The 15,676-nt window shown below is 34.8% G+C and overlaps 1 protein-coding gene across 3 annotated transcripts in view; it reads right to left on the reverse strand.

Moving 5' to 3' along the window:
• Nucleotides 1-2,347: 2,347 nt before the first annotated feature.
• LOC127794922 (brefeldin A-inhibited guanine nucleotide-exchange protein 5) overlaps nt 2,348-15,676 on the reverse strand; it is a 34,455-nt gene continuing 21,126 nt past the window's right edge. For 2 of the 3 annotated variants that reach the window (XM_052326229.1, XM_052326228.1), the window contains exons 26-34: nt 13,454-13,810; nt 11,470-11,636; nt 11,120-11,403; nt 10,805-10,983; nt 6,706-6,825; nt 5,877-6,013; nt 5,425-5,755; nt 3,420-3,515; nt 2,348-2,860 (exon numbers count right to left, since the gene is read on the reverse strand). In XM_052326229.1, the coding sequence (XP_052182189.1) occupies nt 2,798-2,860; nt 3,420-3,515; nt 5,425-5,755; nt 5,877-6,013; nt 6,706-6,825; nt 10,805-10,983; nt 11,120-11,403; nt 11,470-11,636; nt 13,454-13,810 (1,734 nt within the window). In that variant the 3' untranslated portion in view covers nt 2,348-2,797. The remainder of the gene's footprint in view (nt 2,861-3,419; nt 3,516-5,424; nt 5,756-5,876; nt 6,014-6,705; nt 6,826-10,804; nt 10,984-11,119; nt 11,404-11,469; nt 11,637-13,453; nt 13,811-15,676) is intronic. The other variant, XM_052326230.1, reaches the window with a different exon arrangement.

A 15,676-nucleotide genomic window follows, 5' to 3' on the forward strand; every position in this document is an offset into this window, starting at 1 on the left:
CGCTAGAGCTCGGCCCCTCTTTCTCACACTAGCCCTCGCTTTCTGCCTCTATTGCTCTCGTTGCCTTCATTCTCGGCCCCTCTCGCTCGCACTCGCCCTCGCTCTCTGTCTCTCTCTTGGTCTCGTTCCGTCCCCTCCTGCAAACAGCAGCAAACCCTTCTCCCTCTCCCCTTCTCTCTTGATCCGTTTTGTTGTTTGCTCTCGGCCGCTTGCCCTCGCTCTTGCTCGCTACCTCCCTCGCCCTCTTTGTAATACAAATACAGTTTTGAGAGTAATAATCGAAACACAAGAAGCATCGACCAGGCGAGTCGGGAGTCGTGGACCTTCATTTTTTGAGCATCACACTTGAATTGCCTTATACAATTTATCTCTGTACGCCGACAACAAGTCTCCCTCTCTCTCTCGACAACTCACAAATTAGGGTTTCTGACTTGATTTATTATTTTGGTTCGATTGATACGCAAATGCCTAAATCTAAATCTAACTTCCATTATATATTTTTATGTAAATCTATAATGTTTAAGAATGTGTTTGTGTTTGTTATTTCTTTCTTTACTCCTCTGTTTTGTTTCTTTTTCCCCTTACTGCAATGAATTGGAAGGTCGAACTTTTTGTTTCCTCTCTTCGCGCTTGCATCAATTTTTTTGATCAAATATTAATATATATTGTGGGTGTGTTTGTGTTTGTCACTTAGATGTATAAATAAATTAAATTATTGCAATTTAAGAGGCACTGTCAATCTGAAGCGAAAAGCATGAGGTTAATGTTAGGATTTTCATCTAATAGTTAGATATATGTTTGCATAATGTTATTGTTAGTTGCCACAACTGTAAAAGGCATAATGTAGTGCATGCAAATCAATAAGTTTTAATAAATGCTATTTGCAAGAGTTTGTCTTTATTTGTTGGTATGGATCAAACTAAAAAAACCATAATTAAAATCGAAACCGAATGATTTGGTTATGATTTTTAATTTTTAAAACCAATGGGTTAATGATTTGGTTTTGGTTTTAGTATTTTAAATTTGGTTTGGTTATGATTTTAGCAAAAACCGAAATCAAACCGAACCATTGCCAACCCTACATCCAACCGAGAGGCCGAGGGGTCCAAGACTAACCAATTTTAACTATTATTGATTTTGTTGTCATATTCATATTCTCGTTTTCAATTTAAGTTTTTAAATTTTTTGTGTTCTACTGTTGTTTTCAATTGAAAATAATAAAATAAAAACTATTATTTTGATAAATCTATTTCTATTGATTATTTTTCACATCTTGAAATAACTTTTGTAAGTTCAATGTTGTATAATTTTATTTAATATTAGTAGCAAAAATATATATTTTAGAAAATTATTTAAAAATGAGTGAAATAATGGAAGAGATTGAAACAAATAAAACACATAAATACATGAAGAAAATTTTAAGTAATATTTTAAACTATTTAAAATAAGAGGTTTATTATTTTTAATTTAGGGTTCGGGTTATGAAATATTTTTATTACTCTTAACAACTCTGTATTTCTATACACTTTTATTAAAAGAAAATATTATTGATACACCTTTATGTACTCCTTGAGTTACATAAAGGTGTACCAATGACAAAAAAGTCCCGCGTGAGGCGCATAGAGGCGCGTGAGGCACATGTGAGGCGAGGGATATTTTGGTCATAATACCTTTATATGTAGCCTAAGATGTACAAAATGATTATACATCTAGCATAATTCTTTATTAAAAGACATCTAAAACATTTCATGATCAGGACTATAAAAAATAAATACACTTTAAATTGAAAATAATTTTCTTCGAATTTCTAATGCCCTAACACTTGAAGTCAGATTTTGTTCAACTGTCTAGTAAGTTGCTTCTAAAGAGTTTTGATACTTCAAATAAATTCAACTATATTGAATATCATATTTATACGGGTATTTTTTTTGTTACTCCAGTACTAACTACTAAGGGTATCCAATTCAAGCCATCATATCTTGCCTCTCTTAACAAATTTAACTTTATTTTTTTTTATCAAGTAAAAATTATAAACTATTTAAAAGCAACACACTGAATAAGTTACCAAAATTTGACCAAACATCGAACTTAATAAAATCGCTGGTGATTATAGCTAGCTTTACTCGCATAAAATCAACACTCTTTTGAGTTTGGGATGCTTGATATTGAGCTCGCTAGCAGCAATGGCAAATTTTACTCGCGTAAAATCCACGTAGGAATCCTCTTTTCAGCATAGAATACTTAGGTGACTGTTAAATTTTCACTTTCTCGAATGCAAAAAAATCCAGCCAGAAGCTCGAAATTTTGAAAATGAAAACAGAACTGGAAGCAACAATCAAATCTAATATTAATAGCCCTAATTAAATTGTGACGAGGGATGATTATTCTCTTGATAATTGGGCTCGGGCAGTCCATCATACATGAATACCAAAACCTGAAGCTAAGTTAGCTCAACTGCAATTAGTTTTCAGTTCGGCAACTTTTTCTATTATCTTCTATATAAGAAAAAAAAAAAACCCAGGAGGAATATAATCCTAGCTATCTTGTGTTGTATTGTCCTCTACACTGCAAAAACAATTTGCAGAAACAGTGCGCTAACCAAAATCCACGACACACCCGTCAAAACAAAATGGAATGTGCCTCGCTTCTCAAGCGTACTGGTTAACTGCCAATATATATAAATATATATATATATATAATAGAAAAATTGAGCAACATCAGCCCTCTAAAGTAATACTGCCGACACAGTTCTACCCAGCAAAGCTCGAATAAGGTGCAACATATACATCAGCATCATCTATGGCAATAGAGCATTCAACTGCATGCTAAAGAGATCGCCCAGAGCTCCCCGAACATCCATCTGAGCAAAACAAAAGATAATTAGATTCGCACAGACGGAGCTGCTAGTCTGTATCATTAGCAATTTATGATTTGAGGATAGGCCATGTATTCATTCCAAGTCTCCACTCTATACAGAAGTTTGTCTGTGTTTTCACCCCCCACAGACACTCACACGTAAAGTATTAGCCAACCTGGAAATATCAAATCCCAAAAAGCCAAGCACCTTAAATATCATGAAGGAGAACAACCCAATAATGTAAATGAGGTAAATACGAATTTGAACAATCCAGTTGAGATTTTAAGTTTATTCAACTTGAAAAGGTTCAGTTCCAGACAGCAATGTGCTGTAATCATATACCTCTTCCTAACTAGGTCAGACACTCATTTTTTAAGTGCATCATATGGCTGCTGCAACTAAGAATTAGTAATTCAAGCTAACTATTTCACAGCCTACACTTATAGCCATATATACAACTGCCAACTGGTTAAACGTGTCAGAAAAGATGGGCCAGAAACAACAGCATTTCGGGAAAGAGAATAGCTAATGTGACTACAAATATAATAGAGAGAGAGATTACCTGGTCACAGCATACAAGTTTTGTCATAGAGGGATAGAATACTCTCAGGTGTTTTTGGAAAATCTTGTTGTTCATAAAGCACATTCCTTTAAGCACCTGAAAGACCAAAAAAAAGCATAAAAGCCAGCCTCTTAATGCTACAGTTCTTTACGGTGAATAATCAAGAGACAAGTTAAACTCTTCCCTCATCTTTATGATATAGTTCTGAGATTGAGGAAACCAACACAAAGAAGTTACGAGTAACAAACACAATCCCCCCCCCCCCCCCCCCAAATAAAAAAAAAAAAACCACACACACAGAGTTAGTTAAATTGAAAAACAAGAAACTAAGGTTGCGTTCTCTTTGCTGTTTTCAAGTCATTTTTAGTTTTTAATTTTTTAAAATAATGAAAACGCGTTCTCTTTACTGTTTTTAAAAATGCATTTTTGAAAACAAAAAACATATTTATAAAGAAAACTCAAAACAACAAAAAGTTGTTTTGAGTGTTTTCATTCAAAACAAACTCAAAACACATTTATTTATTTATTCATATTTTATTATTATAATGAAAAAAATATTACAAAATTTATTAACTTTAAAATGTAGAATTTTTTTAATAACTTATAAACATTAAATATTTTTAATTTACTAAATAATCAAATTTATTGAATAAAATATCATTAAAAAATTATTTTTAAAATTTCAAAGAGAACGCGTTTTCTAATTTTCTGTTTTGAGAAATAGTTTTTCAAAATGACAAAGAGAACGCGTTTTTAATTTTCTAAAAATAGATTACCAAAACAGAAAACTGAAAATGAATTCAAAACTCAAAACTAAAAATTGAAAAGCAAAGAGAACGCACCCTAAGCATGCATTCTCTTTACTTTTCAATTTTGAGTTTTGAATTCATTTTTAATTTTTTGTTTTGGTAGTCTATTTTTAGAAAATTAAAAATGCGTTCTCTTTGTCATTTTGAAAAACTATTTTTCAAAACAGAAAATTAGAAAATACATTCTCTTTTAAATTTTGAAAATATTTTTTTAATAATATTTTATTAAATAAATTTGATTATTCAATAAATTATAAATATTTAACGTTAATATATTATTAAAAAAATATATACATCTTAAAGTTAATGAATTTTATAATATTTTTTCCCATTACAATAATAAAATATGAATAAATAAATAAATAAATGTGTTTTGAGTTTAGAGTTTGTTTTGGATGAAAATACTCAAAACAACTTTTTGTTGTTTTGAGTTTTCTTTATAATTTTTTTTTTGTTTTCAAAAATGCATTTTTAAAAATAACAAAAAGAACACGTTTTTATTATTTTAGAAAATTAAAAACTAAAAATGACTTGAAAACATTAAAAAGAACGCAACCTAAGATATATGACCTGCAATGCAATCAAAGAAGCAATTCATCGAGACAACCAATAAATATATATCTTACCAGTCCACCCAAAGGCTTCCAGGGCTAACAAACATTAGGGCCTAAATGCAACATAGAAAATTGAAGAAGAAAAAGATGTGCCTGATTTGTATGGTGAATTTCCTACTAGTTAAATTTAGAACTCAGGTGTTTAGGTGAGGTAGAAGGACTTGAGTTGGGAAAAAAAAATGAAGGTTGATCATATCAATTTCTCATTCTAAAAGAATACTAATGTGGTTGAACAGAATTTTCAAAACATTTCTAGAAGACCAAAATGCTTCATGGGAGAAAATATAAAGCAGCTGATAACATTTGTGTTCTAAAATTCAGTAAACATAAAGTTTGACCATCTAGACACATGCATTACTGCTTTCCTGAAAATTTGAGATTCCTGACACTTGAAGCACTGTTGATTTCATTTGATTCTTCCTATTCTTAGGGTACGTATTGGAGTTTGAACATGTATCCCATCCACTAGCTAATAGAACCACATGATCTATTCATGGGAGGGCATAGACAGTCTCTAATACAGAAGGATCACACAGGACTACAGACAGCAGATATCAAAGTCCCAAAATAGCACAATCATACCTTGACAATGATTGGGGAACGTAATTCTAGAACCTGATGAGTTTCCATATTAGTAGTGTCCCCAATACTAGACTGGAAATCACATGCCTCCTTGAGAACCTGCCCACAAAAGGACACTAACTTCTCCTCTGCTAGTGTTTCAAGTTTCCCCCCAACACTATAACTTCCAGTGGGACTTGAATCAGTTTTCAGCGAAGTACTAGAAGCATCCTCATAAACATCATTAACGAGTTGGTCCTCTCTGCCATTATCCACTGAAGTTGTCTTCTGCAGGATGTCCAAATAAATGCAAGTCCCAGCTAATTCCTGGCGAAGAAGATTCAGAGGTGGCCTGTTCAATGATAAAGTCAGTCAGAAGACAAGGTTCTCACAGCTTATGGATAACAAAATTCAGTGGCCAGATTAACAGATGATATATATGTATATATATAATCTTGAACAGCAATGCTTACCTTTCAGCAGGTATGTGGTTCATCCGCAATCTGAGGTTGGTATATGAATTATAAGATGCTGCAAACTCTAACACAGAGAACAAAATGTCCATTATGGCGATCTTTTGTGATGCATTCAACTTGTTCCAGTATTTCTTCTGCAGATTAAAGATGACAATGTAAAAGATTTTCTCATGTCATAATAAAGAAAGCAGATGTGAAATTTTAGCCCATTCATTCATTTAATTAAGTTGTCCAATCTCTGAGACTCAAAGAGACATTTGAGTCCAGTTGTGGATGGAGAAGCTAAATTCATCTAAGCTTTCAACTGATCCTAAACATTTGAATAGCCAGTATCTATTCTGGGTCTTCTTGTGAAGAGAAGCGATTGTTTCACTGAGAATGTTTCTAAACAGTGCCAACTTTTTGCCATTCCCTAACTATTTATCATTTGTTTAGAACTCATGTTGTGTGATCTGATGAGTTTTTGCTACGTAACACAATCCTCCTCTATTCAGATTTGAGGTCGGCTGCGGATAGGAAGTTCTAACATGTATCTTGTCCAACATGTGTCAGACATGGATATGGCACCCTAAATGAGTATTTGTCCTCCTTTGATGATAATAAAATTATTAATAGAATTGCTGATCTGGCAAAACCCATACCAGATATTATGAATAAATTTATCAGCATGAGTGACTGAGTTTATGTGCACAGAATTTATCAGGTTTGATATCAATTTCAATTTCTGAAACAGCAAAGGAAAATACATGATTCATGGGGAGAAGAAAGATGACACTATAAAATAATTATGAACGATGAAAAAATTATACAAGAAATAGGTAAATACCTGAATACTATCAACAGCACCTAGAAGTAGTAACTGAGTGATGCATTTACTCCTTATTGTTGTCAGTAATTGACTATCCTCCTCATCTTTGGTGGCATCTGTCTCCACAGCATCAGAAAGCTAAAGAAGACAGCATTAAATGAAGTAGTAAGTGAGGTGAAATAGCAATGCAACTTAATTGGTCTCAGGATAGAATTCATGCTGCAAAAGTTTTCCATTAGTAAGGCACCAGCCATGAAAATTTTCTAATCTCACGTCATGAAAGAATCACAGTGATTTTGCAGTTCTAAAATTTTAGCCTGAATGACTGGCAAGGGCCCACACAAAGGTCCAATACAGTATTTAATGTTAGGCGACAATTTCAATAAATGCTCATTCATAAAATTCTAAAATGTGATCCTGGCAGTGAAAGCAAGATTTGTTTTTCCTTTTTTGGTTGTGGGTAGGAGGATTTAATGTTAGGTGACAAATTCAAATCCCAGTTAAAGTAAAAAAAAAAAAAAAAATGCTCATTAAATTCTAAAATGTGATCCTATTAGCAGAAAAAGAGTATTTTCTTTTTTTTTTTTTCTTTTTTTCTTTTTTGTGGGGGGTTTGGGGAGGGTGGGGGGTGTTCAAAAGGCAAAACCAAAAGGAACTTAACTGATATTGAGGAAAGTAAAATGATCAAGTTACTACAACAGCAGCATACCAAGCCATTGTGGGATAATGACCTGAGTTACTAAATAATTAAAAAAAAACCTGCAATGCTACATTAAATAAGTAAACAACTTAATCATAGTGTCACAAAATCAATGAAAGGATGTGCAAATTATACAGATCATGAATTTAAGGTGCTGCTGAAGCTCAACTTGACAACCGTTTACAAATATAGGAGGGGTATGATTCACATAAAACATTTGCCTTTTTTTTATGAGAATAAAGGAAAGATGCACCACCAAAAGAAAGCAAACCCTTTACAAAACAAAAGGCAACAACCAAGAAGAACTAATGCTGCTCAATCACCCCTCAACAACCACCAAAAAGAAAAATCAAAAGAATGAGCAAAGAAAAACAAAGAAAAATAAGCAGGACCATGGCACCACATAAAAAGGTAAAAACTAAAATAGAGCACTCAAAGAGTATCAACCAAATGCTCCACATCCTCAAAGGTTCTATCCTTTCCATCCAAATTTCCACGTCACAAATATAGAGATAAGAGACCTAAATCTATTTTGAACCAAAAATGCAATTGGCAACAAGAATGCTTTTACTGAAGCTGGCATAACACACTGTAAGCCAATAATGAATGACAAAACTGCAAATCTCTTTGGCTACATGATAATTTAGCAGCAACTGATTTTACATCCTTAGCACCAATTCATGACAAATTAAGCACTCCTTGGATTCTCAATTATGAGAATAGCACTATAAGCGGCCACTCAAACAAGCAAACCAACCCTGAAATTAGCCCTTGATCTGTGGATAAATTTCCAAGCTCAAATAGAATGATTTAACCAAAACTCTCCTTGAGCAGGACCTCCACGCCCATGCATCCAGAGAGTGATCATTAAGTAAACCAAACAAAGCAATCATCAAATCAACCTCCCAGTCTTAGAGATTTCTCTGAAAGATGGGGGGCCCAGGCACAACACTTACTAGTAACCTGGCCAAAATAGCAACCTAGACAAAACATTGAACCCAGTCAGAATGAGGTCTATGGCCACAATAGCAACAACAACAATCAAAAGCCTTAATCCCATTAGATGGAGTAGCCTGCATGAATTGTAGACTTTCATGCATCTCTATCCACAATCACATCCTCTACAAGATCATTATATCCTCTATCATGTTTAAGGGTTTCCCACTAAGCTTTCTTTGGTCTTCTTTTCCCTCTTTTATTACAAACTTCCTCAACTTCATTCACTCACTTCACATGTGCATTTACTAATCTTCTTCTCACATATTCAAACCATCTTAATCATAACTCCTACGTCATATTTAGTAGGTGCCACTCTAACCTTATTATGTATGATTTTGTTTCTTATTTTGTCTTTTCTTCTATGATCACACATCCATGGCAACAGTCTCATCTCAACTATGTCCATATTTTGTACATATTAGCACTAAATTGCCCAACATTCTGAGCCATAAACAAAGATGGTCTTATAGCCATCTAGTTAAAACTTACCTTTTAGCTTTAAAGAGATTTTATGATCAAAAAATTCCAAATTCATTATATTTTAGTAACATCCTTCATAGTCTTCCCATCTTTTTGAACAATTGATCTACGAATTCCAAAATGATCTTTTTCTAGATAACTTGGTCCTCGAGTCTCACAATAACATCACTCACACTTTTTATTTTTACAAAACTTGTAATGGTCCTCTTTAACTTAATCTAATAAAAATTTAAACCTTCTTTTAATAATAAATAAATAAAACCTTTGAATTCTATGTTGTTTCTCCAAAATTCAAATTTATGATTCATGTCTTCTTGTCTCATCCACCAACAAAATATCGTTTGTAAATAACATGTGCCAATTGATTTGCTTTATGAATTTATATATCACAAGAGCAAAGACACAATGGCTCAATGCAAATCTTGATGCAATACAATTGTAATTGAAAAGGTTCCAATATCTCCTCACCTCCACAAGTCTTACACCCTTCGACTTGATAATACTTAATAACATGTAAATAAGCAATTTGAACTCCTTTCTTCTCCAACAACTTCCACAAGAACTCTTTCCGGACGACTCTATTATAATCGTTTTTCAAATCTATAAATACCATATACAAATCTTTTTGTTTATCTCCAGGCCTTTTCATTAGACATTTCAGTAAGTAGATAGCTTCTGATGTAGGCTTACCACACATAAAACCAAAATTGGTTTTCAGAGCCTTTGATTTTTCTCCTTAATCTTTGTTCAATTACCCTACCCATCTTCTTACATGTTTCTCAAAGAGAAGGGCAATATTATATATAACATCATTGGTGATGGATAAAATTTTGATACAGGAAACCATGTCTTCAGAATTGCTGGCCATAGAGAGGTGGCGTTACAAGTTTCCAGCAGAGCCAAAAGAAGTTTGGGCACAGGATCCACGTCTGCCCATCCATCTATAAGATGAAGTGATCTCTTAAGCAATTGAAGCCATGGAGCAGAAATCTCATTGCAGAAGGGTGATGCTGTTAGTGAGGAGGCCAAGAGGGAAGATCTGGCACCTATCAGGGTTACTATTGGCTTTTTGTGCTTTGAGATCCCATTATGGGTGGACCCAGGATTGATTGAGAAGTTTTATATTCCATGTCCAGCACCATTGCAGTTGCCAGATTTGGGAAAGGCAAAAGGGTGTCAGCTTTTGGGAATCGGACTTGAACAGGAGTGGGTTTCTACATTACTAACACTACACCTCAATTTGTCTTCAACTGTTTCAAACAAATCTGAATTTCATTTTCTAACCCTTTGTAAGAAACATACAAATCTGCAAAGTCCATGCTGCCCAAAACCGACCATGCTGCAAAGTCCATCCAGCCACCTACTCTACTAACCAGATTCTGTGGCTCCAGAAGTGCAAATTCCAAGGAGATTGACGAGGGTTGCCTGTTGGGGAGACTCTCCAAGTTCAAGAGCACATATTTTTTTATTATTTTAATTGGGTACTCAGGGCGATGAGTCTTATGCTTGAATTTTTTTTGATTAAAGTTTCCAGAAAAGTGAGAAGATGAAAGTTTGGCGGACTTTTTTTCACTTCCATGCTGTTCTTTTATTCTCCTGACGCCCATGTCTGGTCGGATCTCTTTGGATGCTGTTTCTTTCATCCCGTTGATATGCATACAGGTATCATCCTCCCTCCATATATCTTGTCAATAATTTTCTATATATGTTTTTCTTTAAAAAAGGAAAGGGCATCTCCAACCCCCACTCTCCCCAACTAAATGTATAGGATCCAAGAATAGAAAAACAAAATTGAAATAGTAGTAGTAAACCATCATATTTAGGTACTAGCATACACTAGTTATAGAAGAAAATAGAAAATATAAGCACAGCAATGACGGTGAACAGGGTACCATACAGACAACAACCAGTTAAAATAGAAACCCAATTGCAAAATACCTTGGATGGTGAAGATGGTATCAAAACATCGGCAGAAGGACTCTTAGGTTTAGAGGTAAAACTTCTGGTAAAGATATTGTCCATCATGTTTCCCATGATTCTTTGACCAATTGTTTGATTATGCTGGAGGCTTCCAGCTTCAGAACGACTCCGAGATCTTCCAGAAGGTGAAACTGCACCTACAGAAAAAGAGCATTTTTAGTTTAAGGCATGAGCTTAAATATATGCCTGCAAACAACTTCCACTGCTACAGCTTCAGTTTCTTATGTATTAGACTAACCTTCAGAATCCCACATAAACTCTACTTAAACTAACCTTCAGAATCCTCTGTTTCTTGATTGTGGTCCAGTAATATTGATGCATTAGGATCCTTTAAAGATTCGTCCATACTAAAGTTTATGGATGCTGAAGCATGAGCATCACCATTATCACTGGCATTAAGCTGGTGTTTAGCCGATGGTTCATTTTCCTCTAACTTCAGGGGAGAACCATCACTTTTATCGATCTTTAAATCTCCGGATAACACTGTATGCTTCTGGGAGTGTGCAAAACCCAAAGAATTGAGCAGCTCAAGGGGTTGTGTAGTGTATGAAGCATCCCTGGCCCAAGATAAGAAGTATTACTAAAAACAAATGCAAGAAATTATTAGACAAAGAGATTCATACCTTATGCTTTTCAACAAGGTATCCCAGTCATTGTCACTAAACTGGTGTCCTCCGACTTCGATGAGATGTACTAATGCACCCAAAGACAATGAAACAACTGACTGATCTGTCTTTTTGGCACAATCTAACAGCAAGCTCAGGAGTGGAGGCAGCATAAAACATACTTCCTACATGGGGGTGGGGGAAGAAAGATAATCTCTATCGTGGAAGTTAAATTTTAAAAGTAATCAAACTAATGAGAGCAAAAAAAAAAAAAACAGTAATCAAACTAAATTTTAAAATCACTGGTATCCGAATACTCAGATACAAACAAGCAATCAAAAAATATTCCAAGAATATTTAGCCAAAAAAAAAACAATTGTCCAAGAATAACACTATAGCTGAAGATATTATGTCAGTGCAGCTCATAAGGCTTTATGCACCAACCAATTATTTCTGGAAGGATAACGCAAAGATTAAAATCAATAAAAATCATTAGTGGTGAAGACATATTCCTCCCCACCCACCCCCACCAAAAAAAAAAAATCCCATCCCATCATGGTTCAATTTTGGGGATCTGGAGGAGATATTTGGTCATACAAAAACAAAGTTTGGCAGTCCAAAAAAGTCTTTTTAAGTGTAAAGCTCGAAGAATTTGGAGAAGTACATGAAATGCAAAAATTGGTGAAACCTATCCTCCTTGCACTGTGAAATTAAACCATTCTTATTTTGCTGACAAAAAAAGAAAATTATTCTTTTGAAGTATTATTATATTTTTTTGACTTGCCAATATAATCAAGCTTGCTAAAATGATGACTATATCAGAGGGATATTTTTCTGGTATACATGAACAGAATATATGCCGTGTAACAATACAAAAGCATTTGCAAAAACAAGAATTGTATCTCTTGACACTTGAAAACAAAATAAACTATCAATTCAAAAGCACATTAAAGTTGCCCCAAAAACACTACAAGATGGTATACAAAACCTGAATATTCCAGCAATAGACTTGATTTAACCAAAAAATGATCTTGTGAAGAAACTACGATATAAAAACTCAGTATGGTTCTGAGTGTGGCTGTCTAAGTATTCAGATATGTTTATCTTTCATGCTCAAGCAAACTAAGACAAAGCGACATTTCATATATCTAAGAGTAATACTTTCATTTACTTTTTGTATGTGTGTGTTGGGGCAGGGGGGAAGTTGTTTGCAAACTAAGAGGGACTTTTATCTAAGAGTAATACTTTCATTTACTTTTTGTATGTGTGTGTTGGGGCAGGGGGGAAGTTGTCTGCAAACTAACAGGGACTTTTTATGCTAAGGACGAGACTTTTATGCATAGTCTCAAAGTAAATGAGGTGCTTGTTTCATTTGGAAACATATTCATCTGATACATCTCCAAGTAGTTAATTCAAACAAGTGTGTACAGGTAGTTCACACGTTTAGAAGATTCAACTCAGCATAGTATAGGAGATTACTCTAAAATGAGGTGCTTGTGTGCGATATTTTCTATTTGGAAACCTACAGAAATTCTTTGTTTATATGCCAGGACTGGGAAGGATTACCACACCCGATGCTCTTATCCACGTGAAAGCATGCCATTTTTATTTTTTATAGGATGAAACTGAGATTTCATCTGCAGAATCTAAAAATTTTGATGCAAAATTCAGGCTGTGACTCCCCCCCCCCCCCCCCCCCCCCCCCAAAAAAAAAAAAAAAAACCAAAAAAAAAAAAATCATATCAAAAGTCAAAACACGTCCAAGAAAACAAGTGAATGCACAGTTCCCACCAGTCTACCATGAAATATCTTGAAAGAATAACTTAAACACCTCTTGCAAAGCAAATTAAAGTATTTGGAAGAGCTTTCTTATTCACTCCATCCATGATAAGAGGAAAATACTATTCCTAGGAGTCTAGGGCTTAGAGATGGCAGAAACCAAGGCTAATAAGCAAAAGTAATCCATAAATGTTACACACAAAAAAAAAAAGCATTTGGGTACCTTGTAAAAAGTGTTGAAAAGGTTACACAACAACTGAAGCGAATGAATACTAGTTTCACGAAGCCACTCATCGCCAGGAGAGAACGAGCTCTCTTTTCCAGCTTGCCTCACATGATCAAAAATGGGAAATAGGACGCGGTAGAAAATGCTTTCCCAAAATGGTGATGAAAACTTGCTACCTCTTTCATTCAGCAGGTCAAACAAGACCTCCAATGCACAGTTTCTGACCTCTGGCCTAGGATCAGACGTTAGGTCAGACAAACCAGCCAGCATCGGGAACCAGTAATGCTCAGTCACATCATATGTTGTATCCATATTGACATCAATGGGCTTCAAAGCACCACCTGGTACAAGGCCCTGAAATTTAAAAAATAAAATAGCAACATATTTAATAGACCTCTTCCAAAGAAAAATGGATTCCAGGTCAGGTGTAAACAGATATTACTCTAATGCGAAGATATCAGAAAGGATAAACATGTAGCCTACCTTCAAAATGAAATATATTGACAAGTTATCAAGCCATGGAAATGGTATCCTACTAACATATTTCAATAACTATTTTCCTGGAAGACATTGGATAATAAACCATAGGTGTTTGTTTGACGAAAATCAGCCATATGTACAAAGAGAGAGAACACAACACTAAGCCTCGCCAGTTAGTGTACGCTACATAAATTTTAAATCATCAATCATCTATATCAATGACCATTTATTTTGTAAAGCCATTACAATCCATGACTGTATAACCAACTTATATAAGTTGAGGATAGTACACCCCTATTCCATGTTTTTACGTTGAAAAACTCATATGGATGAAGATCTAATGGTTTTGTCTTAAGTGCACGGAAGTTGCAGGCTTGCAGCTCTCAAGAGGCATCAATCAGCTGAAACATTTTCCTTAAGCTTGGAGTAGTCAGGTGAAGCATCAATTACAAGTTACATATTGGACAACCTTAGGTGCTACTAGCTCAGTCACCTAAAGGATCAACTGAAGCATCAAATTCAAATTCAAGTCTTGTTCATTGCCTAAACAGGAAGACCCTTGCCACCAACCCAGTCCAACCATCAGTCGATCAACTAATCACCTGAATATTATCAGGCGCTACACTTTAACACTGGAATGGAATAACTGATGGGTATCAACTGCCTAAACGTTCAGACTTTGATGTTTAGCCACTGGAGTAGATCAGCAAGTCGATTAGTCACCTGAATCTTGATCAGGCGATGCAATTCAGATTCTGGACATCAACAGTCACTTGTTTAGTTGTCTTGAGGCTTTCTCAGTCATGATTTTTTATTTCTGAACATTATCAACCACTTCATCAATCAACTTCCTAAATGCCAACTGAAGAAGATTGGGTTCTAGGCATCATAAGCTGAAGCATCAATCATCTGTTCACGGCACCTGATCCATCAGGCAAAACCATCAATGGCCTGATTGGAGCATCCATCACTCATCTGGAAGAAAATTTCAAATTTCATAATGGCATCTACCCACTGCAAAGCATTAATGAAAGGCAAAGGAATGTTGGGAATAAGTCACAACATTCACCAAGCACCTCTACAAGTTAAATCCATATATAAGGGCAAGCATCAAATAGGAGATTCAAGGAATATAACATTGAACCAAGAACCTCCTCTAGGCTCATTGAAGAACTAAGGCATTTACAGTGCCTATTCAATAGACCTACAAAGAAAAACATATATGAGCTTAAAGAAAACAAATTTTGATTTCCTCTTCAAGAGAGCACCAAAAAGAAGTCGACACAACTTCAAATCAGAAGTTTCTCAAAGGCATTTTGAGACACAGCTACCATTTGAAGAGAAACAGTTGCGAAGCAGTTGTAAAGTATAATCTCTATTCGTCTTTTGTGTCTGTTTGATTTGGATACATATCAGCATGTCTAGAGGCATCCTTATCATAAATATAAATACTTTTGATTGCGGTAAGGATTGTGACATGCTTGCAAAGTGACAGATCTCAGGGAGAAAAAGAAAACTGGAAGTGAGGTTTGTAGTGAGCCTGTGAAAACCAAGATGAAAAGGTTATTGGAGTAAACACATGAAAACTCAATTGGCATCTTTTTTTGGAACTCAAAATGTGTTGCTTTAATAAGTAGACATAGGAAGTCAAAGGTGTTGAACTACTATAAATCTTGTTCCATTGTGTGGTGTGTTATATTTAACTTTTGTCGTGCTAATCTTGCTAGCAATACACCATCA

Source organism: Diospyros lotus, chromosome 2, assembly GCF_014633365.1.
Source record: "Diospyros lotus cultivar Yz01 chromosome 2, ASM1463336v1, whole genome shotgun sequence".
In the NCBI taxonomy this organism is placed as follows: domain Eukaryota; kingdom Viridiplantae; phylum Streptophyta; class Magnoliopsida; order Ericales; family Ebenaceae; genus Diospyros; species Diospyros lotus.